This window comes from Dioscorea cayenensis, chromosome 6 (genome assembly GCF_009730915.1).
Source record: "Dioscorea cayenensis subsp. rotundata cultivar TDr96_F1 chromosome 6, TDr96_F1_v2_PseudoChromosome.rev07_lg8_w22 25.fasta, whole genome shotgun sequence".
Taxonomy (NCBI): Eukaryota; Viridiplantae; Streptophyta; class Magnoliopsida; order Dioscoreales; family Dioscoreaceae; genus Dioscorea; species Dioscorea cayenensis.
In genome coordinates, this window is record NC_052476.1 from 8,004,535 (window position 1) to 8,019,483 (window position 14,949).

The 14,949-nt window shown below is 31.6% G+C and overlaps 1 protein-coding gene across 1 annotated transcript; it reads right to left on the reverse strand.

Moving 5' to 3' along the window:
* Positions 1 to 1,410: 1,410 nt before the first annotated feature.
* Positions 1,411 to 2,118, reverse strand: LOC120262819 (probable calcium-binding protein CML35). The gene has a single exon (XM_039270714.1). It carries the CDS (start codon positions 1,921 to 1,923, stop codon positions 1,429 to 1,431), a length of 495 nt encoding a protein of 164 aa, XP_039126648.1. The 5' UTR covers positions 1,924 to 2,118; the 3' UTR covers positions 1,411 to 1,428.
* Positions 2,119 to 14,949: the final 12,831 nt, after the last annotated feature.

The following is a 14,949-nucleotide window of genomic DNA, read 5'->3' on the forward strand; positions in this document are numbered from 1 at the left end:
CAGACTGCTTATTCCCAATTAGTTTAGGAAGGACAAGCTTGATTCTATTAGCAAGAATTTTCACGATGATTTTATTGGAAACGTTACACAGAGAAGTGGGACGAGAATCAGTGATAGTCTTAGGGTTCTCTTTTTTAGGAATTAAAGCAATGTAAGTATGACCCCAAGAGTTTGGCATAACAACATTCTCAAAAAAGAATGTAATAGCTTTAAAAAGATGCTCATGAAAATCCTGCCAAAAGAATTTATAAAACTCAACATTAAAACCAGTCGGGCCCAGACTCTTACAAGAAGGTAAAAATATAAGAGTTTTGTAAACTTCCCCTCATCAGGAGAAATAGAGGGAAGATCAAAAGGAAGGGCCCTAACAAGGTAAGAAAAAGAAGAAGAATTAGGATCAGTCTAAAGAGAACTATAATAATCAATAATAGCCTTTTCAATGGAGTGGCTCATACCCAAATCAAAAACACTTTGCTCATTCAATCTCCATTTGCCACCTTAGCCACCTTTCCGCAAGAGGAGAATTTTTTTCTTTTTTTCTTTTTTTTTTAGAATAATTCTTATAATACAATCACAATATATACCATATCATTCCTGCCACAGGTAAGTTAAGAGTGAGTAATTTCCATAATTCGACTTCCTTGATGATATAGGTATGTGTAGTGATTTGTTCATATTATATAAAAAAAAACAATATATATACCGGAGCTAATGAACTCATAGCTTAGTGGTCCATCCAGCCTCATTTGCATAAGGTTAAGGTAGGGGACTTTCATTGTCCCAAATTCAAATCCTCCCAGATGCAAAATGATGGATGACCAATCCTAGGTTCTGTGCGCGGTTTTGACATATGATTTATCCACATTTGTCAAATATATATATAGTGGAACATGTCATCTAGGGACGTTCACAAATTTCTAAACTGAGAATGCCCTTCGGGGTTGTTGGATCATCATCCAATAGCCCCCTTGCCCCATAGTGTTTTGCCTTTTCGGTGAGCTTGCTTTCTATCCCCACATATTCCTACTTTTCATAATATATATAACTATATATTGTTTTTTTTTTTTTTGACAAATTTGAATAAATCACTTTTATTGAAGAGAAAAAACTAGTACAAAAGAGACAATAGAGACAAAAAGCGACTCAAACTAACATAAATAAACTAAACGTCCACCAAAGATGGTTGCAGCATAACACAAACACGATAACGAAAAGTAGAACAAGGAGGATCACTTGGGTCTTTTCCCCCACGCAGGGGAGTGAGTATAAAAACTTATTTAATTTAATATATTATAATTGAATACAAACCACAAACTAAAAATATTCTTCAAATACATCAATTTTTTTTATTATAACAAAAAATATTCAAATAAAAAAGAAACACACTTATCATTTACCCCCTCCACAACCAAGCCATAGAACCATCCTTTATAAACCCTCGTCCATTCGCATCATCCTCACGAAATCCTCAAACCCTACGAGCCCATCTCCATCAGCATCCACTTCTCCGATGATCCTCCGGCAATCCTCCAAGCTACACCACTCCTCCAACACCGCCTTCAACTCCTCCGCCGAGATCCTCCCATCTCTATCCGCATCAAACACCGCGAACGCCTCTCGCATCTCCATCCCCACCATCGATCTCCTCCCCGATCCCCCCAACGCTCCGATCGCCTCCAGACTCATCGCCCCTCCCTCCACCTCCGCCATCATCGCAGCCACCTCCTCCTCGCTCGGCGGCTCCGGCCCCAACCTCCTCAGCACCGCCTCCAGCTCCCTCCTCGAGATCACCTCCGATCTCGTGCTCGATTCCGCCGATGACGACGAGGTTTCGGATCTGGAAATTTCTCGGGTCCTCGCCCGCTTCGCTTTCTTAACGGGTTTCGTTGAGGATCCGAAAAGCGAACCGAAGGTGAGCTTCATCTCTTCTTCTTCTTTGAATGGAAGTGGCGAGGAAAGTGGGAGGAAGTGAGGGGGTTTTTATGACGTGATGGGAAGTGGATGGGAAGTGAGTTTCCGGGAAGTTTCGGAAGTGGAATCTCATTTTTCATTTTGGGGCGTTTGTTTTTTCTTGGAATTTAGTCACGGAACTCACGTAAGTCTATTTCCTTTTTGTTGGTTTTGCATGGTTGATATGATGAGATCTGGGAAATGGAGAAAAAAAAAAGTGGGGGAAAACATCAATGAAGTGAAGACGTAAGTGGTAAGTTACGGTTTAATTGTTGGTAAAGAGAAAGTGAGAGTCAGCTTCCATGAAATTTCATATTTGAATGTGAATGTGAATGTGGTAGTAGATCAACTATTAGATGGTCTAATCGTATACTATTATGGTACTTAGGAGAAGATAAAGATTTGAATTATTCTTCTGCTATTATATTCAGTTCAAATATCGTTCATTAGTATTATTTATAGGTCTCAGTGTAGGTCTTCTGTAAAGTAGTTATACTCTCCAAGATTGCAGGGCAGGTGATTTTTTTAAAAAAACTGGTGTTTTTTTTTTTGGGAAAGAGGAGCGGGGTGAACCCACTCAAAAGCAGTGGAATAAATGGAGATGGGGCGGCGTCACGTGGGCACTGGAACCACCGCATACATAGCACTATTCACAGCTACCGAAATGCTGCTCAGTAGAATCGAACTCTCACCACTCGGTGAGGCTATCAGCGACTGCGTATCTCAAATGAGTCCAAAAGGTTGTTGGCAAAATTGGTGTATTTTTATAACTATTTATCCCTTAAAGTGAGGAAGCTTGTCAACTATTAACAAAAATGTTGGTAGTGTGGATGTAGAGAAAAATTGGAGTTGAGATGTGGAAAAAAATGGAGTGTATAGAATTAAATAAAATAAGGGGAGTTGGTATAATTAATTAATTAAAAAAAGGGTGAGATTTTAAAATAAAATGTTAGTAAATGATAGTAGCCAATTTTTTAATAAAATTGGAAAGAGGAGGTGGTAAAAAACTAAAAATTAATTCTTTAGGTGTACTCATGAGTCTAAAGACAATAATTTGGGTAGGTTTATTATTTGTCTGTTTTAAAAGTATTTGTTTTATTTGGGAATCTCTCTCTCTCTCTCTTTCTGATTTATTTAAATAAAAAAATTCTTCAAATTTATTAAATTTCCAAAATATATCTATTTTAAAAAAATAAAAAAAAAAGTAAAAGAACCTATATGATAAAAATGAAAATATTTGAGAGTTTTTAGTAAGTTTTTTTTTCTTTATTTATCATTTGAACACAGGAAAACATGTTTGCTATTTTTAACTTTTATTTTTTCTTTATTTTTACTTTATTCAAACTGAAGGATAGAGGTGACACAAAACCTTAGTTTGAGTTTCCCTTCGAATAAGTCTTCTAACTTCTGAGTGTAATAGGATCATGTTGCAAGATGAAGTATTATGGATAGGCTAACTTATTTTATCTAGGTTTTTCAGACTCCCTTTTTCCCCCTAATTTCATTAGTGCATTGGTTTTCTAAATTTGTTTCCAACCTTTGTTTGTTTCAGGTGAAAATATTTATGCATATACATGATCTTATTAATATGTAATCATGGGCATTATTTTCTTGAAGCTTTGGTTACTATACATCTGAAATCATTAGGACCATATGGAAAATATCATTTTTCATCAAGCTCTCTGTACTCCTACTTGTCAATCTTTCATTCTTTCCAACATTTCTGACAAGATAACCTTCAAGTTAGATAAGATTTCACTTTCCAGAAGATAAGATAGCTTATTTCAATCTTCAAATTTTAAGGAGTTTTTTTTTTTAAAAAGAAAATCTATTGTTTCATGAATCATGCAGTAGCTAATATTGTTGGAGGAAATATTGCAGTCATTCATAAAGTAGTAGGTGAGCCATTGAAACAATTAACAAAACAAAGAGAAGTTAAAGATTTAATTATTAGGATGAGGAGTGTCAAGTATTAGGTAGTATTATAACACTTGAGGGTCATAAGGTGTTTATCCTAATCTTCTTAAATATGCATGTTCCTTGAAAGAGTTGAACTTGGATGTTCATAAAAAATTCCAAGCCCAAGCCAAAATTAAGAAATATTAGAGCAAATAAGAAGTGAGGATGACACTTTACATTTCAGGATGACAATTTCATTGGGCAGTTAAATAAGAGCAGTTCAACTGGTTATGTTTGAAATATTTTCATGTTATTTTCTTAACTTTACTTTGCTAAGGATGGAAATTTCATCACTTCAGTTCACTGAATGTTGTGAGACTTGTCAGATGTTATAATACAAGGTGAGATGTGACAGAATGGTGAGCAATGTTTTCTTTAGGTGAAGCTTAGTACAATTGAATGGTTTTTCCCTGTTTATATAAAGCAAAAGATAGTGTGCTAGTGACAAATGAAGGTTTTGAGTCTGTATAATACTTCCAAATGGTTGAATCAATTATTGATGATCAGTAAATCAGTAAATAAATTTATGAATATATGCTTATTATATTTAAATTGTCACATATGACCAATGTTGGTGTACCCCAATAGAACAAAGGTAAAGACGCGGGAGTTCCATGTGGAAAGCTGTGGGGTCGAATTCCTCTAATAATGTGAATAGTACTTTGTCCGCTTAGTGAAAAAAAAAAAATTGTCACATATGAAGCATAGTACTTGTGTCTGGTTCTAGATTTTAAATTATGGTAAGTTGCTCTAAGTTTTTGTAAATTAAGTGTTTTGACATGATATTATTTAGAATGTGTTTGGATGAAGAGAATCATTAATGTTAGCATGGTAATCATTTTATCTTTCACTGTTAGCACTTTTGTTTGGTATCTAGTAAAGGAATAAACAATATTTTTATCAAGTAATATGATTCCTTATCATAGATGAATCTTGTTTCCTTTAATATTGGAGGAGTCTCATTGTTAAAATGGCATTTTTGCCTTTGTTTAAAATAATTATAGTAAATTATTTAAATATGTTAATAGTTATATAAATTATTATATTTAAATATTTAAATATAATAATTAACCACTATCCATTATTTTTACAAATTATTATAATAATTTATTATGTAATCTAGTAAATTTAAATATTTTTTAACTATCGTATAACATTTGTTTATTTTAAAAAGTATAAAAGTAAATTTATCACTTTTTTTCGTACTTTTTTTCCATTTCTCAATCACACTCCTTCCAACCAAATACTGATTTATTACTATTCTCATTCCCCCATTTCCATTCTTTTTAATTCCATTCATCCTAATCTTTTTCCCCTCATTTTCATTCTATATACCAAACACACCCTTAGAATCTTAGATACTGACAATGTTGTCAGACCCAGACCGGCCTGGCTGATTCAACCGGAAAACCGGGAACCGCCCATGTGGCCGGCCGGGGTATACCCCATTGAACCGAGTATAGAAAAACCCGGTGTTAACTCGGTGACCCGGGTAGTTCAATCGGAAACCGGTTGACCCGGCCGGGTCAATCGGGTCACAATATTAGAGTTTTTTTACAATATTTAATAATTTATTATTATTATTTTCTCATTAGAAACTACAAAATCATGTATATTTATTAATATTATTTTTTAATTTATAATCAATAAATGGAATTACAAAATATATATATATATATATATCATAAACATACCAACAAAAAAATTAGTATTTAAAAATAAAATTTATTAATATGTTATGTAAATACTAAATACTTTCTAAAATTTAATTTATTAAAAAAATAAAACAATAAATGAGTGTAATTTTATTATAAAATATAAAAATAAAATATTCTAACTAAATAAAAAAATATAAGAAAATTAAAACAAAATAAAATCTCAATTGAATTTGGGCAAGTTACATAATTTATTGATAAAATGTATCATTCATATAAAAGATAAGAATTAATAAATTAAATTTCTTATCTCTGACAAAATCAACCAATAAACAAACAAATAAATAAAAAAACACGAGAGAAGTTCAATAATTATATATTAATATATTAAATTTGTAAATGTTTAAAAAAATTTAAAAATAAATGACATAATTAGAAAATACTAGTGCATATAAGGTCATTTATCAATTTAAATATCAAAATTGAGTAATTTTTTATATTATAATTATAGTTTTAATATTATATTTGTTCATTATTAATTATTATAATATATTTTTTTTATATTTTATTATTGATCTTGGTTCAACCCCGGTTCGACCCGGTCGAACCCATTGACCCATGACCCCTGGCCTTAACCGGGTCAATGCACGGGCCGGGTCTAACAACCTTGGATACTGATGCCAAGAAGTGAGAATAAGAAATTATATATAAACATGGTTTAGTTTCATCACTTTTTTTTAAATTTTTTCTCTTAGCGTTGATGTTTGAAACCAAGGATGTAAAAACCGGACCGGCCGGTTCAACAGGGAACCGGCTGCCAGTCTGGTTCAATCATATAAATTGAACCGGTCCTTGATTGAACTGGTTATGAACCGGATTTAGACCGGGAACTGACAAACTGGTTTGACCGGACCGGGTTAAAAAAATTAAAAATTTCACTATGGCTGTAGCTGAAGATGCTCAAGGAGTCAAGGTTCTCTTCTCACTTGTCAGTTCTCACCCCCTATTGAGTTTTGAGAGCTTTCTTAGTGGAGAATACAGGAGCTTGAGTGCCTCAAAACGTAGAAGAAGTAGAACGACGTCAAGGTATTCCATTCCATATCACACATTACATTTTGTGCATTTTCCAATCGATTCTGCATGTCATAAATCAACTCATCCTTTTCAGTTTTCATAAATACTTCTAATCATCCTCTCAAATTGCTCACCAACCCAACTTCGATTGAGAAGACTGAAGAGAACAGCTGATTGAACCAGCTTGGTCAGCAGCTTCTTCTAGTGCTGCATTTCCATCTCCTGCCCTTGTTAATTAAAGCGATCTACATTTGGGTAATTTTCCTCCTTTAGTTTGTCTAGTTCATTTATTGGCATTATTGCCATAATGTGTTGAGATTCAAGTGCATCGATGACAGATCTAGCATTTTCAAGTTCATTTGTTCGTGTTATGATGGTGCCTGCGAATTTGGACAACTCTTTTATTGGCCATTTTAAGCTCATTGTTTACATGAATGGCCCTTTCCTCAACCTCAAACTAAGATGATTTTTCCTCTTTAAGGATTTCCTTCAATATTTCCAATTCCAATTGCAATTTCAGTATCTCACTATCTCTTCAGATTTTTCCTTAATGTTATAATATAATATTTTTAAATAATAATGTTATTTGTTTTCATAAATTTATGATTTTTTTTTGGAAATTTTATATATTTAAAAAAATAAAAAAAATAAAAAACTGTTGAACCTGCTGGTCGAACCGGTTGGACTGGTTGAACCACGAACCGATTTATTGACTAGTTCAGTTTTTAAATCCTTGTTTGAAACCCAAAAGATGATAGATTTAACTTCATGTGAAAATGCAATTTTGGTTTTGAACTATATTGCTACGGAGGTGTTTGACTGTGGTGCTAAGATGTTTAACTTTATGAGAATCTTTTGGGATTTTTTCTAATATTATTAGGGTAAATTACAAAATTAGTCACTAAACTATCCACCAGTTCCTATTTTGATCACTAAACAAAAAAAAAATTCTATTTTGGTCACTAAACTTATAAATTGCTTTCAATTTGGTCACTGACGCCAACGCCGTTAACGGCTATCTGACGTGGCTTAGCCATGTTAGCAAACTTCACCACGTCAGTACAACAATTAAAAATTCCTATCTTCCTTACTTTTTTCTTCTTCCTTTCCCTTTCTCAAAACCTCTCTCAAAACGCCAAACATGTTCAACATCCCACACCCATCACCAATGCAACAACAAACTCTCCATCTCCATCTCCTCCTCTTCCTCTAATTCCCCTTCATTCACATGTAGCACATGCCCATGCAATTCCATGACATAACCCTCCATCAACTCACTACCCCATCTCCATCTTCTTCTCACTCCCTCCCTCTCCTCTCTTGCCACCACCTCCATCCCACCAACATCACCAACTATTCCCATTCCCTCAACTCTCTCCTCCTCCGCGACCAACTCCGCATCCCCTCCCTAACTCATCTCCTCTCCTCCTACCACATTTTTGACTTCTCCTTCTCCATAACTTCCGGCCTCAACCTTGGCTCCGATGAATTCTTCATCCGCATCAGCGTCGGTTCCCCTCCTCATCCTCAATACCTCATCCTCGACTTCGGTAGCAATGTTCTCTGGTTTCAATGTCTTCCATGCTCCCAATGCTACTCCCAATCTGACCCATGGTAAAATAAAAAAAAGAAGACAGTACTTTACTAGCTGCAAGATGCCATGGCAAGAGGAAGAACAAGGTTAGCCTTGCTAACATGGTTAACTCTATTTAAAAGAGAAAGGGAAAGGAAGAAGAAAATAAGATAGGTTTTTTAATTGTTGTGTTGACATGGTAAAGTTTGCTGACATGGCTAAGCCACGTCAAATCGCCGTTAACGGCGTTGGCGTCAGTGACTAAAATGAAAGCAATTTATAAGTTTAGTGACCAAAATAGAATTTTTTTTGTTTAGTGACCAAAATAGGAACTAGTGGATAGTTCAGTTACTAATTTTGTAATTTACCATAATTTTTTTTTATAATTATCAAAATGTTCTCATATAAAATTTATTCACCAACATAGGTTTAAAAACATAAGTTTTCAACTGTAGTAACAGTAGTTTTACTGTTGAATGACATGCTTGTAATAAGTGAGTTTGGTAAGTGTCTTGTTAGGAATATCTAAGTTTGGTATGTGTCATGTCTACTACATGATAGTTTAGTATATGTCATGTCATTAATAGCATGACTTGAAGGTTAAGTCTTGGAGCCTATATAAGGCCCTTTAGTTTGTAAGATGAGGATATGGGCAATTCCCACACCATAAGGGAAAATCCCCCTCATCCTTTGTATCTCATCCCCCTCAAATAATGCAATAAAGAAGTCCCTTCTTTGTTTATACATCTCTCTCTCTCTCTCTCTCTCTCTCTCTCTCTCTCTCTCTCTCTCTCTTATCCATGCTTCTTAAAACTCTGAATACTCTTTAGAGCAAATTTTTCCGCCCCTAATCAGTACTTTCACCTTCGGGATGACCCAGGCATCTAGAGTAAGTTGAACGGCATCCCCAACATCCACGTCTTCGTCCCCGAGGCGCTGTCGCTGTAGATCTAGTGGTATCAGAGCTACGGTAATTTTTCTCAACAACCTCAAGGTAATATTTACCATGCAGGGGTAAAACCCTTAACGGGGTCCCCAACATGTAGATAGTAAGTTTTATCTTGGTAGTATGACTTTTATTTGATCCATGAACCTTTATTTAAAAATCTAAAAAATGAGTTTTGTACAGATCTTTTGAAAAAAATATTTTGAGCTTAAAAATTGATCTTTTATGTGAAAAGAGTTGATCTAACTAATATGAGGAGTAAAACAAACTGGAGAACACCAAAAAGTACCCGTCTAAAGAACAAGAGGTCCGTTTAGGGGAAAAAGAGTGTGGAGGTAAGTCTGAACTCTGAAAGTTGGACATGATGAACTATAACATATTAAAAGATAATCATTTGAATTGCTAAAAATTACTCTTCTAAGTAATTATGCAAAGTGGAACACTCAGGCTTTAGAAACTGGAAACTCTACAAAAGTGGCTTAGTACCGCAGATAGGGAAAGGTTAGTACACTCTAAGACGGTAAGGTTGAACGAGCCGACAGAGAATGTCCATGGTGAAAAGAAGTATAATTTTCAAAAACCCATAAAAATTAAAAAACCAACAAAACCCAAAAACAAATTTTTACTTTCAATAATTATGGATCAAATAGAGTTATTTACCAAGTTTAACTTCTATCGTATTATATGTTGTGGATCTTGTTGTTGCATAAGAATTCTCTCTTACTTATTTTTAGTTATTGCAAAGTGGTAGTAATTTCAATTTACTGCAAAATAGACGTAGATTATATTTTCTGCAAATCTTATTTCAGTTTTATAAATATCATAAAAACAAAATAAATTAAAGTTTATTTTACTGCAACAAAAATAATAAAAAATAGAAAATATAACAACAAAATATCAAATCAACAATATCAACAAAAATATAAAAAAAAAAAGAAAAAATCATAAATCATCAAATTAAATCAATCCAATGAAAAATCAACAAATATTAAAACATCAATGAACCAAATTCTTAAAGAAACAATAGAGAAAATAATTATAATACATGTAATATGTATTACAATAATAATATTTATCCTAATAAACATTATGATAATATTAAGAAATTTGAATATCCTAAAATGGAAAATATTCATAAAAAAGAGATAAAAATAATAACTAAAGTATTAATTGTATTAAAAATGACAATACAAATTATAGAAGAAATAATAGAAGACATAATATTAACAGAATCATAAAAAATAAAAATGAAAGAAATAATAGAAAAGATATATCCAGGATATGACTGGACAAGTGATTACGAAGAATTATCAGAAGATATTGATAATATAAAATTTTTAATAGAATACAGGTATGATAAATATAACTATCCAACAAAAATAAGAACAAAAGAAAACTATATAATGAAAGAAATTAATAATAATGAAGAAGACGAAGAATATCAAGAAATGATAAGACAATTAGAAGAAATTAATATAGAAGAAATAATAATGAATGTAGAATCAAGAGCAAGTAATAATTTAGATAATCAAAGAGCAGAAAGTTCAAATAACAGAACAATAGTAACTCCAACAACAATTTAAAGAACTAGCAGAACAACTCAACCTTTACAATTTCCATCCCAACATAATTTCAATTCAACCAATTATTATGAACAAAATTTTAAAACATATAAAGGAAATCCAGATCCTTTAGAAGTTATAAAAACAATGCCTAAACAAAACAATGATGGAAACATGTTAGTACTAAGTACAGTTCATCCTCAAAAATGGTCAGAGTTAATAGATAGATGGGAATCAAATGCCATAAATGCATTAGAAATAATACCCTATACCCCATACATTAGACTCAATAGGAATAACAAACTTTATTGAAAATCTTTTAGGAACCACTGCAAGAGATTTATTAAATAGTTGGAAAATTAACTATTCAGAAGAATATCAATATATGGTACAAATGACAGATAATCCTTACAATATAACAGGAAAAATCAGACAAATCATCTTAGTAACTAATCCATCTCGAGGAGACGTACTATTACAAGATATGACGACTAGAGATTTAGAAAGACTTCAAATTCAAAATTTTGGAGAAATAGTACAATTTAGTCAAGCATATATAACATTAGCAGCTGAAACAGGAAAAGCATTTACAAACAATGAATTAACTAAAAAATGGTTTAACAAACTCCCTAAACCTTTAGGAGATATTATTTTAAAAAATTGGATAGAGAAAGAACATGAAAATTTAACTAGAATAGGGCCAACAATAATGTTTACATTTAATTATTTAAAAGATAAATGTTTGGAAGCCGAAACAAACAGACAAATCTCAAATTATAGTTATTGTAGCAAAATATATATACCAGCCCTAAATAATGAATGGAAAAAACAAAAAGGATTAAAAAGAAGTCAATACTTTAAAAAAGGAAGACCTAAACCAAATCATGTTAAAAAATTTAAAACACATAAACCACCAGGAAAATGTAAATGTTATTTATGTGGAATACAAGGACATTATGCAAGAGAATGTAAAAATTCACAAGTAAACAAAGAAAGATTAAATATGTACCAAAATCTGCAAATGCATGATGAAATTGATATAGTAAGTATAGATAGTAATGACAGTGAAAATGATAGTGATGTATGTAGTATATTTGATGGAAATGAAGGACCAAATTTCTTTCTGGAAGAAACAGAAAATCCTTATAAAACAAATTTATAAAACAGAATAACATGTTATATAAAGAAATAATAAAACAATTTCTAAAAAGAATTACAGACCTAGAAGAAGAAATTAGGAAATTACAAGAAAAATTGGAAAATAAAATTATTCCAAAACAAATCATTCTACAAAAGTCCTTAAAACAACATATGAAGATTTTGTCCAGACTCAAATACTTCTCCGAGAAATGGCTAAAGATAACATACATCCTCATGGTATGGCACCTTCCGTCGATCTATATCAAAACTCAACACATCGCCATCAAGACTGTCAATGTGAAAAAGGCTTAAAAAGATGAGCAATAGTTATATCTTCATTTGGATGGAATGTAGAGTCTTCTGAGTCATTTGACAATGAAGAAGCCTTTTTCACATTGACAGTCTTGATGGCGATGTGCTGAGTCTTGATATAGATCGACGGAAAGTGCCATACCATGAGGATGTATGTTATCTTTAGCCGTTTCTTGAAGAAGTATTTGAGTCTGGACAAAATTTTCATATGCTGTTTTAAGGAATTTTTGTAGAATGATTTGTTGTATATCTTGGATAATTAGGGGAAACCTTTCAAGAGTTTCTTCTTTTTGTTTTTGATTTTAGATCATGTGCTGGGACATTTCTTTGTAATCCTTAGTTATCTTTTGGAGTCTTTTGTGGAGTTCTTCTATTTCTTTTTTCTTGACTTCAATTTCGATTTCTAGTAATTTGATTGTACGGTCTTGGGCAATAAAATGTTCAACAGCTGATGGAGAATAAACTTTTGTTTGAGATTGATGTGATGTAGAGCTATATGGGATAATATGATTTGGTTTTGCATTTTGGTCCTGAAAGTATTGACTAAGAGTTTTCATGGCTTGGAGAAATTATGTATTATTTCTGTTATTCCAAAGATTGTCAAGAAGAGTTTGTTGTTGGTGGTCTAGGATATTGGTAGTACGGAATTTATGTTTTTGTGGGGTATTTGGGAATTGAAGGATAGGAAAAGAGTTTTCCTGAGCTGAAGAGGCTTTAGGTTTGGACATCTGCAAAACAAAATTCTGTTAGATTTTCAAACTTTTTATATTTTCATTTCGGGAATGGTAATCCAGACTCCCACCATAGCAAGAACGCGAATGGACCTGTTGGTTTTTGCAGCCACAGTCTTACTATGCGGATGGACAAGTCTTTTGTGTTCAATTAAGTTTATTTTCTTGTATAATCCTACTTAATTGATCTGCTATAATATTATCTTTCCCTTTAATATGTTCAATAATAACATGAAATCCATTTCCAACTATATAATCTATAAATGTTAACCATCTGTTTGTAGATAATTTGTTTTCTGACTTTTTATGATAAAAAGATTCAATAGCTTGTATAATCCTACTTAATTGATCTGCTATAATATTATCTTAATAAAAATTCTTTACTTTCTATGACAAATAATTTAAATTTTTCCATAGCTTTAATACATGCTAGTATTTCTGCATCTGTACTTGTTACTTTAGTATTATAAGTTCCACTATCATATCTGCTTATTTTTTCTTCATTTTTTGTTGATTCCTTTCTAGGTCTAAACTTTAAAACAGCTCCCCAACCACCTATACGACCATCTGTTTCAATTATTAAGTATGAATTTACCGGTGGTAATTCTAAAGATTTATGTTGCTTACAATTTGTTTAATTTTTTGAACTAATTTAATGTCTTCATTATTTAATTTCCTTTCACCATTTTGTTTTGTTTTATTATATAATGGTCCGGCCAATTTAGTTAAATTAGGTATAAAGTTTTTTGCATAGTTTAATTTTCCTAAAAATGATTGAATTTGTTTTAATCCTTCCAATTTATCAGGAATTTCTAGAATACTGCTTGCTATATGTTTCTGTAATTATATTTCTCCTTTTCCAATATTTACTCCTAAAAATTCTATTTTTCTGCACCCAATTTTTATCTTCTTTTCAGATAATAGTTGAACATGTTTTTTGCATTTCTGAAAAAATATTTTTAAATGGTTGATTTGCATTTTTTAATCCAAATGGCATAACTTTCCATTCATAATGCCCATTATGTGTTACAAATGCTATCCATTTTCTACTTTCTAGTTCTAATTTGACTTGCCAAAAGCCACTTTTTAGATCAAATTTACTATAAATATTTGTTCCTTTAATTTTGTTTAGTAATGTTTCTTTGTTTGGTAATGGATATCTATCATCTTCCGTATTATCATTAACTTTTTTATAATTGAATACCATTCTACCTTTTCCTCTGATTATTTCACTGTGTTTATTTACTATAAATGCTCTCATTTTATGAGGACTTTTTGTTGGTTCTATTATGTTTAAATCCATTAATTCTTTTATATGTTTATCGAATTCTTCTTGTTCATATGGGGTTGCTTTCGTTACTGGACAGGTTATTCTGATATCTGGATTTATTATTTCTAATTTACAGTCTTCATTTGTTCTATTTATATTTTTAATTAGATTTTCTCCTATGGTTCCATCTTTCTTTAGGTCTTCTATTATAGGTCCAATTTTATCTTTTAAAGGAGTTATTTGATTTAATTCAATATACTTTATTACTTCCATTTCTTCATCTGATGGGATGTCAAATTCTGATAAATATGCTAAAGATTGTATTTTTGTTGTTGTTTCTAAATGATTTACATTATTGAATAACATTACCTTTTCTCCTTGAATAAATATTCCTCCTGTTTGGTTTTTAATGAAATTCATGCCTAATAAGAATTTTATAGAATTTTCATTTGTTATTGGTTTTATCAAAATATATGGTAAATTATATTTTTGATTATTTAATATGATTGAACAATCTATTAATTTTTCATTTAAAATTAATTGATTTCCAAAGGCATCATTTACTAATGCTTTTTGTGTTGTTGTTTCTTTATATTTTGATGGAACAATATCTTCTGTTATATAAGTTTTACTTGCCCCTGTGTCAATTATCCTTTTTTTCTAAAATTTTAAATCCATCTTTAAATTCTAGGATAAAATCAATGTTAAGCAAATTGTTATTTTTATAATAAATAGTCATTGCACTTTCTGTTTCTATTAAATTTTTATCTTTTCTTG

Excerpts from the sequence above, each read along its gene's own strand:
- LOC120262819 (XM_039270714.1), bottom strand. The coding sequence starts at position 1,923 with ATGAAGCTCACCTTCGGTTCGCTTTTCGGATCCTCAACGAAACCCGTT.